Source organism: Podarcis bocagei (assembly GCF_964188305.1).
Source record: "Podarcis bocagei genome assembly, chromosome: 10".
Taxonomy (NCBI): domain Eukaryota; kingdom Metazoa; phylum Chordata; class Lepidosauria; order Squamata; family Lacertidae; genus Podarcis; species Podarcis bocagei.
The window spans coordinates 14,580,691-14,596,609 of NC_138135.1; the positions used below are offsets into that span (position 1 = coordinate 14,580,691).

The window sequence follows — 15,919 nt, forward strand, 5'->3', positions numbered from 1 at the left end:
ATGTAGCTTCTTATAAAATTCCGATTTTCCATCGTTTGGTGCATAAATTCCTACAATCAAAAATTTCTCTCCTTGTGCTTGAATTTCAATCGCCAAAATTCTTCCTTGTTCATCTTTAAAGATCAATTTTGGTGCTAGGGCCTCCTTTGCATAAATCACTACTCCTCTTTTTTTTACTTTATCTGATGAGATAAATTCTTGGCCTAGTCTCTTGTTAATTAGTACTCTCCTATGGAGCCTAGTCACATGTGTTTCTTGAAGGCAAATAATGTCTAATTGTTCTTTTCTCAAAATATGAAAAATCTTTTTCCTTCTTTCGGGAGAATTTGCGCCATTAATGTTCCAACTAAGAAGCTGTAGAGACATCTTGGACTAATTATTTACCTGCTGGGGTGTCTCCTTTTTCGTTTTTGTCTGGAGGTGGAACCGGATTCAATCCAGGCGGAGGAGGTGGCCAGGCACCTGCTATTCCTTTCCGAAGGTCTTCCCCGTGGTCGTTTAGGAACTTTTCTTGCTCCTCTGCTGTTCTGATTCTTACCCTCACCCCTTTCAAAGTAAAAGATAATCCTTGAGGGAATTCCCACCTGTATGGGATTGTGTTGTTTCTTAGTAAGCTTGCTAGGTCTTTATATGTAGCTCTTAAGTCCAGAAGTTGTTTTGGTATATCTCTAAAGATTTCTGCCTTTTTTCCCTGGATCACCAATGGATTTTTAAAATGCAAGCCGAGTATGGTTTCTTTTTCTTGCCTAGATCTGAAAATGATCAGGCAATCTCTTGGTTTATCCTTCTTAGCCACTCTTCCTAGTCTAAAAGCGGTGACAATTTTAAAGTCTTTTTCCTCTGCCACACCCCAGAATTTGGATAATTCTATTGTCAAAAATCCAGTCAAATCCTCCTTTTCTGATTCTGGGATGTTTCTAATTCTGAGGTTATTTTCCCTATTTTTCAGCTCTGCAAGGGACAGGTACACTTGTTGTTCAGTCACCTGTCTACTCAGTGGTCTGACTTCGCCTCTTAATTCCTCTATCCTCTTTTTATTTTCGTCTGCTTTTGTATTTGCTTCCTGTGCTAGTTTCCGATTTTCTGTTGCAGTCTTTTCAATATTATCTATGGCCTGAGAGTTTTTAGAAACTTGGTCTGTCAATTTGTTAATTGAGGCTGTTACCTGGTCAAGTTTAGCAGCTTGTTCATCAAACCTAAGTGCTTGTTCATCCGCTTTCTTGTTCAGTGCTGCCAGCTGTTCCAATATTTCTTTAGAGACAGAGTCTATCCCCCCAGCAGCCATCTCTCCAAGAGTAGGCTGTATAGCTTGTCCTTCCTGCAGACCTGTCACAATTGGGACAGATGATCTGCGTGGCTGCACAGGCAGAGTTAATTGCAAAAGTTCAGTTTGTTTTGCTTTTTTTCTTTCTGCAGCCCTTGTTTTTGCTGTGCCACTCATTCCACAGCTGTCCCAGTATCAAGGTCAAATTGTAAATCCCATGGGAAAATTAATTCCAGAAAAAGTAAACATCCAGGCAGGAAAATTCCAAGACTAGTAGCAGTTCTCAGAGACTATTAAATCCACAATCCAGCAGGGGGGGCTCCCTGAAAGTTAGGGAGAAGGATAGGAAATTTCCACCAAAAGTTCCCTTACACACAAAAGAAAAAATATTATCCAAAACGAGGGGGGGAACCCCTCTCCTTAAGTTTAAACTGCAGAGAATAAAAGTTCTTTACCAAGGTGCTTGCAACAGTTCCTTTTCCCGCTTACAAAGTAGCCCAATGTTACTTCTAACTTTGTCTACAGTTACTGCAGACCGATGTTACTTGTATCCAGTCAGACCGAGAGCAGGGTTTCAAAAATTTGTAATCCACAAGGTAAAAGAAAGAGGAACATAAATTTGTCTCTTATAAAACTGTTATGTCCTTTCTTTAACTCTTAATCAATCAAGGTCGAATTTGCAGATAGATTCCAACTCTTTTAAGATTCCTTTCAGCGCTTCAGCTTTAAAGGGGCTTTGCTCAATACTTTAAACAGAGCCGGGAGACTGACTTCCTTTTTAGCGTCTCCCGCTTTCAGCCAAATTTCTCCAAATTTAGTTCGTAGAAAGCTTCAAATTTCCTACTCACGAGTAAGTTGTTTCAGTTCGATTGTTGAAGGAAGAAAGGTCAGCGCTGATCAGCAGCAGCCGCGCGGCTTCACTTCCGCGGAAAGAGCGATGGATCCACAGCACCGCTACCCCCTCCACGTTCAGAAACCCCTTACGGGGTCCCTTCTGCGTTTCGGAGGTCGCTCCTGGTGCCCGCCGAATCCCACGGCCACTGGCTCACTCTACCAGTGGTTTTTCTTCATGGGTCGTCGCTGTGCCGCAGCGCACGACCCTTTTCCGCGGAGCCCCTCTTCAGCAGCTGAAGAGGACCGCCATTGCTGAGCGCGCCGCCTCCGGAAGTTCCATCGATCCCGACATGTTTTTCCTTTTGTCCTGATGTACGCTGAATAAACTGCTTGTAAATATGCTCATCACAGCCTCTCCCTGCCGCTTCTGTTGTGTAGCATTTACTCTGCTGATTAGAGCATGCTCCAGCTTCTAAAGCTGGGGTCGCTGACACTGAACCAAGGACTGGAGATCGCCCCGTACATCAGCCGGTGGGCTGGTGCCAGCTGTGGGCTTGCAAATTGCCCCCATTTCCTTGGCTGCAACCCAACAGCCCCGCTGTCTGTGATCTCAGTCGAAGATGCCAAGGATCAAATCTTCCTCAAGCAGGGTGTACACTGCACAACATTCACTGGCAAGCTTATTTACTTTCCAGCTCCAAAGTCCTGAAGCAACATTCCCCTGTAAAACCTGCTGGCAATATACAGAAGGATGCTTGGAGATACTGGGCATACACATATTCTGTCCTCTGGAAATGCTTGACTCTATGAATTTAGCTCTTCTTGTTGTTTAGTCGTTTAGTCATGTCCGACTCCTCGTGACCCCATGGACCAAAGCACGTCAGGCACTCCTGTCTTCCACTGCCTCCCGCAGTTTGGTCAAACTCATGTTCATAGCTTCAAGAACACTGTCCAACCATCTCGTCCTCTGTCGCCCCCTTCTCCTTGTGCCCTCCATCTTTCCCAACATCAGGTTCTTTTCCAGGGAGTCTTCTCTTCTCATGAGGTGGCCAAAGTATTAGAGCCTCAGCTTCACGATCTGTCCTTCCAGTGAGCACTCAGAGCTGATTTCCTTCAGAATGGAGAGGTTTGTTCTTCTTGCAGTCCATGGGACTCTCAAGAGTCTCCTCCAGCACCATAATTCAAAATCATCAATTCTTTGGCGATCAGCCTTCTTTATGGTCCAGCTCTCACTTCCATACATCACTACTGGGAAAACCATAGCTTTAACTATACGAATTTAGCTCTAAGGTAAAGGTACCCCTGCCCGTACGGGCCAGTCGTGTCCGACTCTAGGGTTGTGCGCCCATCTCACTTAAGAAGCCGGGGGCCAGTGCTGTCCGGAGACACTTCCGGGTCACGTGGCCAGTGTGACTAAGCGGCATCTGGCGAGCCAGCACCAGCGCAGCACAGGGAAACACCGTTTACCTTCCCGCTATAAAGCAGTACCTATTTATCTACTTGCACTTGGGGGTGCTTTCGAACTGCTAGGTGGGCAGGAGCTGGGACCGAAAGACAGGAGCTCACCCCGTCATGGGGATTCGAACTGCCGACCATGCGATCGGCAAGTCCTAGGCATTGAGGTTTTACCCACAGCGCCACCCACGTCCCAGCTGCTAGCTTCAGTACTACAAAAATCTTCATTTACTTCTCCAGATGTTTTTGGTGCTCTTTTCTAACCCTTATAAGATCAGTGGGCAAACTCAAGCATGCAGAATTATGTAGGAAGGGAATTATAGTAGGGATTTATTGTTAGGTTACAGAACTGAAACCATTAGGGTTGTATTTGGTAATACCTGTAGGATTTTCCTGAAAACTCCTCTCTGTCAGGCTGTCTGAAATTACCAGCAAAACACAACCACATTTGTTTGTGCCAGGATTGGGAAAACTTCAGGCTCCACAATATAACTGCATGCCCTCTTCATAGGAAAGCTTCTAGACCTCACAATCCCAAAATTAAATGTGTAATATGGAAAGATATTAAATAACTGGAATCAAGGATATAGGTAAAAAACAAAAAAGGAAAAAGCAGTTACGTTTTTTAACAGTTGTGACCTCAGAATCCATCTGTCAACTTTCCCCCCAGGGCTAACTCATAAATCAGTTCATTCATTAACCCTATAAAAGCACCAAAGTGGAGGAAATGACGAACATACCGGTTCCAATGAACTTTGCCTTCCAGAGCTTGCATCTCACCAAGAACAGCAAGAAGGAGAGAAGATTTGCCACAGCCAACCTGACCCACAATCATTGTCATTTGGCCTGCAAAGCAACAACGGACTAACATTAGACCCTTTGATCCACCAATATCTGAATGGTCTTGGTTGCTTTGATCATAACACGCATGAATGGTGAACGCTTGCATATATGAATTAGATGTTGATACTATTGATTGGCTGCTGTTTAATAGCTACAGTGGTACCTCTGGTTGTGAAGGGGATCCGTCCCAGAGCCCCTTCACAACCTGAAAAGAACACAACCCGCGTCTGCACATGCACGTGATGTCATTTTGCGCATCTGCACCTCCACGAGCAGCGAAACCCGGAAGTAACCCGTTCCGTTACTTCCGGGTTGCCGCGGGACACAACCTGAAAATGTGCAACCTGAAGCAAACGTAACTTGAGGTATGACTGTATTACCTTTTTAAGAATCTGCTTATTCTTTTCTTATTTGTCAGTTATAGAAGAAAGGAAAAGAGAGGAGGAGGAGGAGGAAGAGGAGGAGAAATAACTGAGTCAAATAGAGACGTGATTCTGCAGAATTTTGTCTCATTCATTTCAGTGTAACAGATTCCTGTTTCAGGAAGCTTTTAATGTTAGAGCCCACCCCCTTTTCTAAATGTATTTTTGCTGGCAACCAAGTCAGATGGGAGGGGTATAAGAAATAATAATAATAATAATAAATATTAGTATTCGTATTATAAATAGCCTACCTAGAAGTAAGCCCCATGGAGTTCAGGAAGACTCCCAATTTAGTATGATTGCTGCTTTATAGTTCAATAAAAATGTATGTCTCTTCTGAAGTAAGTCGCATGGAGTGTGACTTAATCCAAAGTAAGCATGCATAGGATTGCAGGTGTTATCATATCTCCCATTAGCACTGGTGGTTTAAACACGCTTGCCTTATTATTAACATACATTTGTGTTCATCTATAATCTCTATAATCTCTATCTGTGTGTTTACATGTTTGTATGCATACTGAAGCTGAGGCTCCAATTCTTTGGCCACCTCATGAGAAGAGAAGACTCCCTGGAAAAGACCCTGATGTTGGGAAAGATTGAGGGCACAAGGAGAAGGGGACGACAGAGGACAAGATGGTTAGACAGCGTTCTCGAAGCTACAAACATGAGTCTAACCAAACTGCGGGAGGCAGTGGAAGATAGGAGTGCCTGGCGTGCTCTGGTCCATGGAGTCACGAAGAGTCGGACACGACTAAATGACTAAACAAGAAATGCATACTCAATAAACTAGGAGTGAGGAACCCGTTGTTGAACTAGAGTTCCCATCATCTCTGTCCTTTGCCTGGGGCTGATAGGAGTTGGGATCCAACAACCTCTGGAGGGCCACAGCTTCCACACCCATCCTCTAAACCATCCAGGGGGTTTGAGAGAAGGTATGATAAATGAAACGATGTTGAAAACGTGAGGCTATTAATTAATCATACCTGTGGGTATTCTGATATCAATATTGGATAATGTGGCTAAGCCACTTCCCCAAGAGAAGTACCCGTTGGTTACCTGCAATAAATACCACATATTAGAACCACAAGAACATGCAACCATTATACTGAGTATGTACATGTAGGAATCTATATAAAATAATCAACTCTTACAAACCGTATTTTAATATTTTGTTGGAAGCCGCCCAGAGTGGCTTGGGAAGCCCAGCCAGATGGGTGGGGTATAAATAATAAATTATTATTATTATTATTATTATTATTATTATTATTATTATTATTATTAAGGTAAAGGGACCCCTGACCATTAGGTCCAGTCGTGGCCGACTCTGGGGTTGCGGCGGTCATCTTTATTGGCCAAGGGAGCCGGCGTACAACTTCCGGGTCATGTGGCCAGCATGACTAAGCCGCTTCTGGCGAACCAGAGCAGCACACGGAAATGCTGTTTACCTTCCCACCAGATCGGTACCTATTTATCTACTTGCACTTTGACGTGCTTTTGAACTGCTAGGTTGGCAGGACCAGGGACCGAGCAGCGGGAGCTCACCCCGTTGCGGGGATTCGAACCGCTGACCTTCTGATCAGCAAGCCCTAGGCTCTGTGGTTTAACCCACAGAGCCACCCGTGTCCATTATTATTATTATTATTAACTAAACTGATATTCATGGCTTTGTTTCCCCATAATACTACCCCTTGGTTTGTTAAACCATGATTAGCATGGTGTGTGAAGACGGCCCAGCAACTTAACTGTGGTTTATTTCTTACCAACAAGCCACAGTTTCTTTATTGATGCACAATCCTTAGTTTCTGTCAATTATGTCTTGGTGTTATGTGTGAACTCAGCACCCTGCCTTAACCATGGTTTGACTTTCAAACCCTAGACACTCGCCTTGCTAAAAAGGCATGAGGCAAGTTGGGAGCACTTGTTTGACTGAACTTTGATGAAACAAACCATGGTTTGCTTCATCATCTGTGGCAGAACTTGTGGTTTGTTAACCAAACCATGGCTTGGCATTATGTGAAAACCAGGCTGGCCAAAGATTTTTAAAAACCAGGAAAATGCCAAAAGAGTAAGAATTACAATGGAAGGAGGGGGTTTTTTGGGGGGGATCTGTGTATTTCACATTAAACACTGGTTTCGAACTTTTTCAGCCTAACATATCATAAAGCACATAATAACAAGGGTACAAAAACAACAAACCCAGTAACAGCTGGTAAAATACGTTTTATGCCATGCATGTCACCGGGGCATCAAAGGACACAATAATAACCCTGAGATGAAAAGTTGTTCTTTAAGAGAAAATGCAATCCCACCCAGAACATCACTTTCCTGGTTAGATGACCCACACAACCACACAGCACCTGTCTTATCTGGCTTGAGCTTACACGCAATTCATTCATTAATTAATTGATTAATTAATTGAACACCTGGCAGCGGATGCACTTAAAAAATAATTTGTTGGATGCCCTACTAAAAACGCAAGTCACCTTGATAGCGCAGTCATCAATGTCTAAATGACGGGTTGGAATCCTTAGAGGAGGCTCATAGCTATCCAGCTGCTGCCTCAGCGGCTGCTTTCGATTTATGGCTTTGGAGGGCTAGGCGGGTCGACAGCAGGGAAGAAAGAAGGAAAGACGTTTTGCAGAAGGTTAACACCGTAAGATAATGCATGAAAGGTATAGAAGCTATGCATTGCAGTAAAAGAGGTATTTCCTCCTGCGTACAAAAAGAACAACCCTTCTAAGACAACGCCTGCTGCAACAAATCTCCTCAAAACAAGAAAAGGGGCTTCTAAAAAACACTTTCAATCTATTTTGTATCGCTGTATACATGGAGATTTAAATCAGCTAATCCCTCTGCTTGTTCATGTGTTAAAATGCCTTTCTGTGAAATCAAGAATGTCCATAACTATATGCAATAATCAAGAGGTTATTCAAAGTGTTATCTCAAGTTTTCAAGGATGCATTCCATTGATGCAAAAACATTCAGAGTGTGAGGCAGGGCCAGTGAGATGTGTGTCTTGGGCTTCCTTGCCCCTGCTTTAAATGTATACCATTTCACTGTGATCAAAATGTACTTTTTATGGCATTTCATTGTGTTGTTTTTAAGCAAAGGCGATGAACTGGGGCGCCTCCGCAAGGCAGTTTGTTACAGGTTCTGTGCCGTTGGTGTGCGCAAATATTTTTTTACAATGTCCGCACCACGGCATCCTCTTCAAAATGCCATCCTGTTCCCACTCCTCCCCCGTTTAATTTGAATTTGCAGTTTCTTTGGAAACTCTGACAAGTGAAGAATAGCCACAGAAGTGGTCCCAATTAAAAGGATGTGAAAATATGGGATAGGGTTTCAATGAGGATGAAGTTGCGTGGATGCTGCAAAAAAAAAAAGGTGAATGCACGCATAAACAGCATCAAATACAAAATATCCTGCCATGTGCAAGAGTCCCGGGGTGAGCTGTAGGAATGGGAGATGGGGGATTCAATTCAGTTCAAATTTTAAAGCGAATCTGCCTAATTCACACTTTCTGCAACAATATGTGACCGAAACACAGCCATCTGCAAAAACTTGCACATCTCTGAATTTTGCAATGCAGTTTTCCAGCAATGTGTACAAAAATGCATAAAAATGTGCATTAAAATGCATATACTGGTGAAAATGACATACAAAAATGCATTATACTGTGGGCAATTTATCTGCAAAAACGTGTATTGTGGGCAAAATTGCATACAAAGATGTGCACATTCAGGGGAAAATATTGCACTGGATGCTAATGAATTTTCATGAGGATTTTTTTTTTACTATTGCAGACTGATGTGGAAAATGAGAAACTGTAATTAACAGATTCCCTTATCCCCAGTCACTAGTGTGCTTAGTTCAATTTTATAAAGAGAGAGGCGCTTACAAGTCCCGTGTGCTTCTTGCAAGACCCGCATGTTAAGGCAGTATCTCCATTTCTCCAGCTGTCATCTCCAATTTCATCACTTATGAGAAATTCATTCAGTTTTTGAACACTGGGACAAGACATGGAAAAAGACAAATTGTTACAAGTCATAACAACACACTGAGAAACTACTGAATAACGATTACAACATCTTCATGGCATATGGTGTAATCCACTTGTTCCAACCGCATGTTTCTTGGCACTGTGACAGATGCTCTCTGGACAAACAGTTCATCCCAGGGCCAGAAGCGATCACAGACTGCGCCATTTCCAACTGAGAGTGGCGGTGCTGCAAAGATCCCACGATTATTTTCTCTCCAATGGGAAAAGAACATGTCTACACTTTAAAAGGAGGGATGTTCTGGCCCAGTCGTCATCATCCTAACCTTCTAAGTTGGGAATTTTGGTTTATATGGGGAAGAGCTCAAATGCAACCCTTCGTCACCTGAATTTGCACTCGGGTCCTGCCTGTGAGCTTCCCATAGTAGGTCTCTGATTGGCCAGAATGCTGGGCTTGATGGCCATTCTTCTTATCTTAGTTTAAGCTGGTACAACCAAGGAAGAATTTTACCTAGCAGTGGACAAACGTTCTTCAGCTCCATTTAGAAATGGGTCACCCATTACGAATACGTTTGAAGAAGTCGGGGACCAGGCGGAGGACTTACTGAGAAGATTCTTCAACATCAACTTTGTTGGACTGGTCATGTTGTGCGGATGCCTAATTATCATCTTCCAAAGCAACTACTCTATTCTGAGCTTAAAAATGGAAAGCGTAATGCCGGTGGCCAACAAAAGAGGTTTAAAGACTCTCTCAAGGCAAATCTTTTAAAATGTAGCATAAACACCAACAACTGGGAAACACTGGCCTGCGAGAGCTCCAGTTGGAGAACAGCCTTTACCAAAGATGTCATTACAGACTCACTATTAAAAATGTGTTTATGGAAGACAATCTTACTCAGCTACGAGTGATCGCCAAAGAAGATTACATTGGTTTAAAATTACCTTTCTATTTTATCCAAATTTCAGGCACTAATCTAGCTCAAATACACCTTTCCAAACACCCATAAAATGATATTTTTAAGGCTCTCATGAGAAAGCCTGGAACTCCCTCATTTCCTGTTCTGAACTGGAGAACTTTGGGGGTGATAAAGCACACCTTATATTTGACAAGCTGCCAAGATGTGTGTTTTTGAGCCAGGCATTGCAAAACATGGCAACATCATTGGATTTACTTTGCTCTACCCTGCTTATCTAGGGGACTTCCAGACCGTTACTGTTTTGTTGGTGGGATTCAATTGCATACCAGCAAATCCAGTAAAATTAAGTGTAAAATTAAGTGTATATGGCATTGTTGCATAACAAACCCACTTCCAAAAGAATCTGGATTTTCTGCGGAAAGGAAAGTGATGAGAAGATGCACAGGAAAGTGTGGGGTAGAAATTGATTAGTGCAAAGTTGCACAACCTGCCTTCAAAATAAATCAGAATGAATGTTCAATAAGCAGCCAACACTGTATAGCCTACCCCTTGCAAACCTGCTGCAAAGAAATCAGGATGAATGTTCAATAAGCACGTTGATGGAAATCACCCTGGTCTTTCAAATGACCACACTCCTAAGGGAGTTTACATTATCATAAACTGAGATTCCCTCTTTAGTAGACTGCAATGGTGCATTTAAAATTCAAATGGGATTCATTCACAGAAACCCATAAAAGGTTGTCTACCAGTGCAACATGCCTATTTCCTAAATGAAGGGGATTGGCAGACCCAAGTAACCACTTAGTTATCCTGGGAATGGAGCACTTAATTCTATATGCTAATTGGATGGGTGATAATGAGGATAGAGTGGCCCAGTCTATATTCACTGGGGTATTGCCTTGGCTGTAAGAGAAAAAATAAGAGGAGGAGGAGGAGGAGGAGGAGGAGGAGGAGGAGAAAGCTTCTTAAAGGTTGAGATTTGTCTTGGCAAAAAATGGGATCTTTGCAGAGCTCAAGTGTGCAAAGCAAGACAGACATTCTCTACTGGTGTTACAGCTGAGCTAAATATAGCACAGAGAGAGAGAGAACATTTAAACAAATAGAAGGCGGGTTTGGAGACTAGAAGGAAAGATGGAAAATACCATGTTTAGGGTTAGAAAGCAATTTTCTTTCAGACTTCTCGTTGGACTGACCCCTCTGCTCCCCTCCACCTCAGCTTCCTATGCAGTCGATTTCCGTTCAGTTTAGGAAAAACAAAGATAATTCAGAATCCTCACAAAGAAAAGGTCAGATCTGTAACTTACCGTATTTTTTGCTCTATAAGACTCACTTTTTCCCTCCTAAAAAGTAAGGGGAAATGTATGTGTGTCTTATTGAGCGAATGCAGGCTGCGCAGCTATCCCAGAAGCCAGAACAGCAAGAGGGATTGCTGCTTTCACTGCGCAGCGATCCCTCTTGCTGTTCTGGCTTCTGAGATTCAGAATATTTTTTTCTTGTTTTCCTCCTCCAAAAACTAGGTGCGTCTTGTGGTCTGGTGCGTCTTATAGAGCGAAAAATACGGTACATAAATTCTGTACATGTATTTTTCCTTTATTTTGCTTGCACTAACCACCGCCTCATTGGCTGGGGCAAAGAATTACGTAGGACAAAAGTGGTTAAAACCATTAACCAAAGAAGGAGAGGGTGGTAGGTTAGGAGCAAAGCAGCTGCTTTGCTCAATTAGCCACACCCTTTAATTTCAGTGGGTCTAACATTGGATACAACATTAACCTAAGTTCACTAATTTTAATGGCTCTGCTCTGAGTAAAAGTTAGTTGTCTACAACCCACGACTGCCTCAGACTTAATCTTCAATTAGTGACCAGATTGGGAAAGACCCGTCTGAGGCAATGGAGGGCTAGCTGTAGATTAGCAAGACTAGGGTTGCCATATTCCCCAAAAGTGAAAATCCGGACAAAGTTCTTGAGCTTTTTTGCGAAACATCTCTCCACCAAAATTAAGTTTTTTGGATTTTTAAAAATCTGCCTGGACACCAATTTCAGAGCCCGATTCCTGGATGTATGGCAGCCGTAAGGAAGACACAATGTCAGACTAGACTGTCCAACAATCTTACATAATAAATTATTATTTGCTTATTACATTCGCTTACCACCTTTTCCTTCATGGAGCTGAAGGTGGCATACATGGTTTTTTCTCTCCCCATTTTCTCCTGACAAGGAAGTGACCCGGTGTGATGGCCTGGGATTCCGAGTCTGAGAGCGATCCGGAGGAATCCCAGCCGGCACAGGAGTCCCCGCCTCCAGGGCCGGCTGAACTGGGGCTAGGCCTAGATGCTGAGGAAACTCAAGAGCAGGCACCAGGTGAAGCCATTCTGGCCCCAGAGGTGCTGGAAGACTCAGTGGCCACAGGTGAGCCTCCTCCAGGGCCCAGTAACCCTTCGGCCTCTCCTGATCTGCAGAGGCTTAGGGCAGAGAGGCGAAGGGAACTGGTTGCCCCCAGGAGGAGTGCTCGCCTTAAGGCCAGAGTAGGCGGGGCTCCTGGGGGTCGGGACCGCCCCTGACCTTAGAAGAGGATAAAAGCCCACTCATCCCGGCCCCAGGTTGCGGGAGCAACGTCGTTGTTGGCTTCGGACCTTCCTGTGATCCTGATCCCTGCTCGGCCTCCTGTTCCTGACTAACCGGTACTCCTGTTCCCTGCTCGGCTTCCTGTTCCTGACTATCCAGTACTCCTGTTCCCTGCTCGGCCTCCTGTTCCCGACCATCCGGTGTTCCTGTTACCTGCTCAGCCTTCTGTTCCAGCGGTCCTGTTCCCCGCCCGTCTCTCTGCATCGGACCTCGCCCCGCTTCGTGTGGACTCTGCTACACTCACGGTACCTTACCCCCGAGACCAGCACACCCGGACCCTGAGATCATCATCTGAGGTCCTTCTTCATGTGCCTCCTCCATGAGAGATCCAGAGTGTGGAAACAGGAGAAGGGGCCTTTGTGGAATGCCCTCCCCAAGAAGGCTCGCCTGGTGCCATCATTACTTATCTTTAGACTATACTTATCTATAACCAGGCCTGTTGGAAGTGGGGCGGTGGTGATGTTTTTAAAGTATTTCTTGTTTTCCTCTTGGCTTTCATGTATCTATGTGGGGAGGTTGTCTGTCTGCCTGTTTGGTTCAGGTACGTAGCTGTGTTGGTCTGACACAGTCAAGATAGATAGATAGATAGATAGATAGATAGAGATAGATGATAGATAGATGATAGATGATAGATAGATAGATAGATAGATAGATGATAGATAATTGTCCAGTAGCACCTTAGAGACTGTAATAGGTATGAGTTACTCGTGCATAAGCTGGTGCCTTTCTCGGTTAATTTTGCCTTGTTAAACCTTTCTAACTGCACAGCCCCTTCTCATCGTGGCTGCCTCAGTCACTGGCAGAATCCGTCAGTGGGCGTTTCTTGAACCTCTTCCAACATAAAAGTTGTTTGACACCCAGTCTCCTCCTCCTCTCACTGCGCGGGAGTCTTCTGCGCAGGTAAGGCGTGGGTAGCGGAGGACCTGTGCTCTCCTCACTGATGTCCAGTGAAGAGTCCTGGAGCCCTCTCTCCAATTCCCCCATCTGCCCCCCTTTATCCCTGGTGTTGCACTGATTGGCTCCCCCCTCTACTGAGCTGTTTCTCCCCCTGCTGCTGGGTCCTTCGCCAGCATCATCTGGGAGCCTCCCCTTCGCCTCTCCCTCCGATGTCAGTTCCCTGACAGAGACCAACTAAGTTTGTTCTTGGTATAAGCTTTTGTGTGCATACTCACTTTGGTATCTGAAGAAGTGTGCATGCACACAAAAGCTTATACCAAGAACAAACTTAGTTGGTCTCTAAGGTATATATTTTGCCTGTTTGGTTGTAAGTCACTTTGGGTTGCTCTGGGCAAGATAAAGCAAGTAACAAATTCAATAAATAATAATAACAACAACAACCCTGTGAGATATGTTAGGCTGAGAGGCAGTGACTGGCCCAAGCTTTGTGGCTGAGTGGGGATTTGAATCATGGACTCCCAGGTCCTAGTCCAACACTCTAGCTGTTTCTCCACCCGGGCTCTCAGCATGTTCCTATGCATTAAAGCACATACAGTGGTACCTCTGGTTATGTACTTAATTCGTTCCGGAGGTCCGTTCTTAACCTGAAACTGTTCTTAACCTGAAGCACCACTTTAGCTAATGGGGCCTCCTTCTGCTGCCACGCCGCTGGAGCACGATTTCTGTTCTCATCCTGAAGCAAAGTTCTTAACCAGAGGTAATATTTCTGGGTTAGTGGAGTCTGTAACCTGAAGCATCTGTAACCTGAAGCGTATGTAACCTGAGGTAGCACTGTACCTGATGATGGCCTTGACAGCAAATCGAACAACTGTGGAAAGCAGGAACAACGGTGTGACCAGGATGTGGAAGAGCGACAACGACGCGAAGGCCTGGGCTGTAGTTGGTGGTTCCTCTTTAATATACGTGTATGTCACAAAGGTCTGTCATGTCAGGAAAAAGAGGGTGTTGGTTATGTTGCTTCGTGCGAGGCAAAGAATCTGTGAGATGGGAGGAGGGGGTTGGAATGCAATGTTCTTTGCATTTTAATGACAAACTATCTAATTTGGATAGATGGTTTTGGAACCAATTTTGGAACCATTTTGGAACCAATACGCAATAAGTGAAACCAAATTGTATCCTCAGGGATTCGTACTTCTCTGAATTTTGCACCCATTTATGCAACCAAAAGTGTATAAAAATGAGGGTCCTCTGAATCCAGTTTGTAAATCTGGATCGGACCCGATCCTGTCTTGACTGATCTGGATCCCTTCCAATCCATCCCGGATGGATTGTGAGACTCTTTGATTAAGTTTATTTATTTACAGTGGTGCCTCGCAAGACAAAAAGAATCCGTTCTGTGATTCTCTTCGTCTAGCGGTTTTTTCGTCTTGTGAAGCAAGCCCATTGATGGATTAGCGGATTAGTGCTATTAGCGCTATTAGCGGCTTTTAGCGGCTTATCTGCTGATCGGATCAGCTGATAAGCGGCTTAGCGGCTTAGAAAAAGGGTGGGGAGGGGAAGAAACCAGCAGGATCTCGCAAGACATTTTCGTCTTGCGAAGCAAGCCCATAGGAAATTTGTTTTGCGAAGCACCTCCAAAACGGAAAACTCTTTCGTCTAGCGAGTTTTCTGTCTTGCGAGGCATTCGTCTTGCAGGGCACCACTGTATTTCATGAAATTTATAGACTGTAGAGAAAAGCAACAACTCAGAAGAGGGTTTACGGAAAAGATAAAATAATATTGTCACTTTAAAAACCGCAACAATTATTTAAGACCTACAGGAAGTCAAAACCACAGTAGAGTAGACTGAAACAAACTAAAACTCATGCAGGTTTTCTAAACATCTGGGTAGGCTTGCCAAATAAAAATATCTTCAGCAGGCTCTGAAAAGAATGAAGTGAAGGCAGCTGCCTGATATCAACAGGCCAGCAGTTTTCAGGGCTATTAAGTGAGATGCAAGTACCATGGTTTCCAACTTGGGGCAATTTGATTTTTAATGGGGGCAATTCGAGAATGAGTTATTTACAGTTAATGGCCTTTTAGGCTTCCTCCACATGAATAGTTCACTTTTTGAATAATAAAAATTATATGTCACGGGTGGAGGTGGATCAGGATTTTAGAGATGCTTAGGTGGGGCATGGCCCAAAAAAAGGTTGGGTACCACTGTGTAAGTATCCTAAACAGGTAAATATGTGTCCTGTTGCCACTGCTGCTGCTCCTGGACAACTGATACAAATACAGTGGTACCTTGGTTCTCAAACACCTTGGTTCTCAAACGCTGAAAACCAAGAAGCAACTGTTCTGATTTTTGAATGTTTTTCGGAAACTGAACGTCCAATGCGGCTGTCAGCTATTGTTTCCGGGGCACCTGCACCAATCAGAAGCTGTGTCTTGATTTTCAAACATTTCAGAAGTCAAACAGACTTCCAGAACGGATTAAGTTTGGCGCTTTTGTCTTTGCAATTTATTTTGTGTTTTTGTTTTTGAGGCTTTTTCAGTTAATTTGTTTTTGTGACTGTGTGGAACACAGTTCAGCTACTGATTGATTGATTGATTGTGTGGCTGCAGAAATGGATAAAAGCTCTCCATCCAAACAATGACTATCATCAGTGCAGGTATGAAAAGTAT

The 15,919-nt window shown here is 43.9% G+C and overlaps 1 protein-coding gene across 10 annotated transcripts in view; it reads right to left on the reverse strand.

Annotated features, from left to right (window-relative positions):
• Positions 1 to 15,919, reverse strand: part of ABCC9 (ATP binding cassette subfamily C member 9) — a 95,136-nt gene that overhangs the window by 53,879 nt on the left and 25,338 nt on the right. For 5 of the 10 annotated variants that reach the window (XM_081209780.1, XM_081209778.1, XM_081209779.1 and 2 more), the window contains exons 13-18: positions 14,090 to 14,232; positions 8,717 to 8,825; positions 7,302 to 7,412; positions 5,802 to 5,874; positions 4,294 to 4,399; positions 3,934 to 3,972 (exon numbers count right to left, since the gene is read on the reverse strand). In XM_081209780.1, coding sequence (XP_081065906.1) covers positions 3,934 to 3,972; positions 4,294 to 4,399; positions 5,802 to 5,874; positions 7,302 to 7,412; positions 8,717 to 8,825; positions 14,090 to 14,232 — 581 coding nt within the window. The remainder of the gene's footprint in view (positions 1 to 3,933; positions 3,973 to 4,293; positions 4,400 to 5,801; positions 5,875 to 7,301; positions 7,413 to 8,716; positions 8,826 to 14,089; positions 14,233 to 15,919) is intronic. The other 5 variants (XM_081209783.1, XM_081209776.1, XM_081209782.1 and 2 more) reach the window with 1 other exon arrangement.